This window comes from Carassius carassius, unplaced genomic scaffold (assembly GCF_963082965.1).
Source record: "Carassius carassius unplaced genomic scaffold, fCarCar2.1 SCAFFOLD_111, whole genome shotgun sequence".
NCBI lineage: Eukaryota > Metazoa > Chordata > Actinopteri > Cypriniformes > Cyprinidae > Carassius > Carassius carassius.
This window is the reverse complement of record NW_026775119.1, coordinates 72,137-75,000: the sequence shown is the minus strand read 5'-3', so window position 1 is coordinate 75,000 and position 2,864 is coordinate 72,137. Positions and strand designations below refer to the sequence as shown.

The window sequence follows — 2,864 nt, the reverse complement described above, 5'->3', positions numbered from 1 at the left end:
CAAGACAATAGAGTTACTGAAGCGCTTGAGATATAATGTGAGACATTTCCACCACAGTTTGCTATTAAACACCCTTGATGAATGTAATGATGATGGCATATGTTGCATAATAAAAATGACAATACAATACATAAATCATGTTCTGTCCACAGCTAGACATTATCAGTGTACTGATTAAATAAAGCAGAGAACGTGTGAAAAAAGCTGAAGAAACACATGCACGTTTTAAAATAAGGGGTCACTTAAATAAATACATCGATGACCCTCAAAAACACGATCCGTGTCGCGTCTGATAATACTTCAATCATATCTGATAATAAGACTTCCATGATATCTGATAAACATGAACATCTGTAGTGTGTCACCTTTGTTTCTGCTCCGTTGTGTCTCCTGCAGCGCGCCGTATGTTTTCATCGTGGCTTCGCTTTCAAAAATGGCTTTCTTTAACTCCATAGTAAATGTTGATGTCACAGATCTCGGGTTTGGTTGATTTTGTCGCTGCCTCGTCGCTGTAATCACGCTGATCTGCGCTCATCCGCAGAACCGAACCTCATCTTGACAGAATGAAGCTCCGTGACGTCACAGTGATAAGGGATGCAGAGCGCATGCGCACAAAGGATGACGGACCGACACTAGTAAGTGATGATTAATCGGGATTTTATAGTGAAAAAACTGACGTACCATGCATACAGCCAGGGCCGGCGCTAGCCATTTGGGTGCCCTAAGCATCAGTTGTCAGAGGCCCTACAGAGGCACATACCTACATTTCCTAGCTGCAAAATCAGCTATCAGGTCATCATATGACAGTTTCTGAGCCACGTCCCCATTGATGCTGATGACAGCCAGACCACTTAAACGTTCCTGCCCCACTGATGAACGCAGGTATGTTTTGATGAGTTTGAGCTTTGAAAAGCTTCGGCAGAGGCAACTGTGACAGGGAGAGTCAGTACATGTTTGTGTACTGTGTATAATTATTTTGTATATATAATTTATATAATTTGTATAATTATTTTGTATATATAATTTATATATACAAAATAATGATACACAGTACACACACATATATCATGTAGACACAAACTTTTATTTTGGATGCGATTAATCGAGATTAATCTTTTCCCAGCCCTAATAATTTGACAACTCTGTTAATATGAAAATATAAAATATACACTGAGATTGTGGTTTTTTTTTTTCTAATTGCAGTTTCACCAACAGATGTCGCCGAACCTCTTGAAAATGACCGCATGCCATCGTACAACAACGAAAAATCTTTATCTTTTTTTATTTATTTATTTATTTATTTATTTTATTAAAACTTAAAAAAACACAGTCAAAGTACAGTTACAACAACAATAATACACATGAAAATATATAACACAAACATAATATAAAGAAAGAATAAGCATTCAAAATACACATATAGCCAGGGGGTAGGCTAAATATTACATAAATATATTGGAGGATTTACAAATGGAAACTGTCTTAATTGCTTTCTTATTACGTGAATAAAAAATCGTATTCACATAAATTTGAATCTCTTTTTCAAGAACCAAAAATAAAGGATTGGTTTTACTGTACTTAAATTTGTGGATATGAAATTTTGCAAAAATTAAAATTAAATTTATAGTGTAATACTCTTTGGTTTTATTTGAAGGGATATTAGTAAAACCAAAACGAAAAATCTTTATCTAAGCGGTCTAATTTGGCAAAATCACATCACGTTCAGTTGCAGGGTTTTTCTAAAGTTCAGACTGAGGCAGATAGACATTGTATTGAAGCGAAAAAATTTCAATAGGGAACGTTCTGCACTAATAGCTATATGCACAAGTGACACATCTGTAACGTACAAAAATTAGCTTTATTTGTCATTCAAATATGACGATGAGGACCCCAACGATTGGCCTTCCTTTCCTTCTCAAACAAACTGCATCTTTAACAGCCCAAGTTTCACAATTTCCCCGGACCCCGTTAAAATAAAAGACTCAACATGCAGGGCTAAAAGCCCCGGATCTTTTGCACTACTAGCGACGCGGACGCGCCGACGCCCCTGGACATGCATACTACACGCAAGGGCTACAAAACTAACATTTTTATTTAAAACATTGTCTTACCTGCAAGCGACGCGCGAGCATCATCCCGCTGTCTCTTCTTTTTTCTGTTTTTCCGCCCCCGACTCTTGGTGCCTTTTCGAGGCCATGTCTGAGGTCGGTGTCTGCCAAATTTGACATTGATTGAGGCATAATCGAACAGACCACTGGGAGGTGGGGAAGGGGGGGCACCAGAGGGAGACTGGCACAGAGATTCACCTTTTTCTCGACTAATTTGGTTATTACTTTTGTATTGCTTTTGTATATTAACATGCTTTTAGAAATATTTTATTTGTTATTTATACTAGTAGCCTATTGTGATGATTTTTTCACGACCCAGATTTTTTGGTGCCCCCCCCAAGCACTTGGTGCCCTACGCGCAGTGCGTGATGTGCGTGTGCGGAGCGCCGGCCCTGCATACAGCCAAGTATGGGGACCCATACTGCATTTAACCCATCCAAAGTGCACACACCCGGAGCAGTGAACACACACACACACACAGCAAGCCTGCGATTCTGCGATGTTTGTTTTTGTGAAAAGTGGGGACATCCCATAGGCGTAATGGTATTTATACTGTAGTCTACAAACTGTATATTCTATGGCCCTACACCAACCATACACATAACCCTAACCCTCAGAGGAAACTTTGTGCATTTTTACTTTCTCAAAAAACAAAAACAAAAAAACTAATTCTGTATGATTTATAAGCGTTTTGAAAAATGGGGACATGGGTTATGTCCTCATAAGTCACCCTCTCCTTGTAATACCTGTGTCATA

General features: G+C 38.6%; 1 protein-coding gene across 2 annotated transcripts in view; it reads right to left on the bottom strand.

The window, feature by feature from the left end:
- LOC132136755 (bMERB domain-containing protein 1-like) overlaps positions 1-590 on the bottom strand; it is a 4,834-nt gene extending 4,244 nt beyond the window's left edge. Inside the window, exon 1 of one of the 2 annotated variants that reach the window (XM_059547385.1) lies at positions 366-590. In XM_059547385.1, coding sequence (XP_059403368.1) covers positions 366-453 — 88 coding nt within the window. In that variant the 5' untranslated portion in view covers positions 454-590. The remainder of the gene's footprint in view (positions 1-365) is intronic. The other variant, XM_059547386.1, reaches the window with a different exon arrangement.
- Positions 591-2,864: the final 2,274 nt, after the last annotated feature.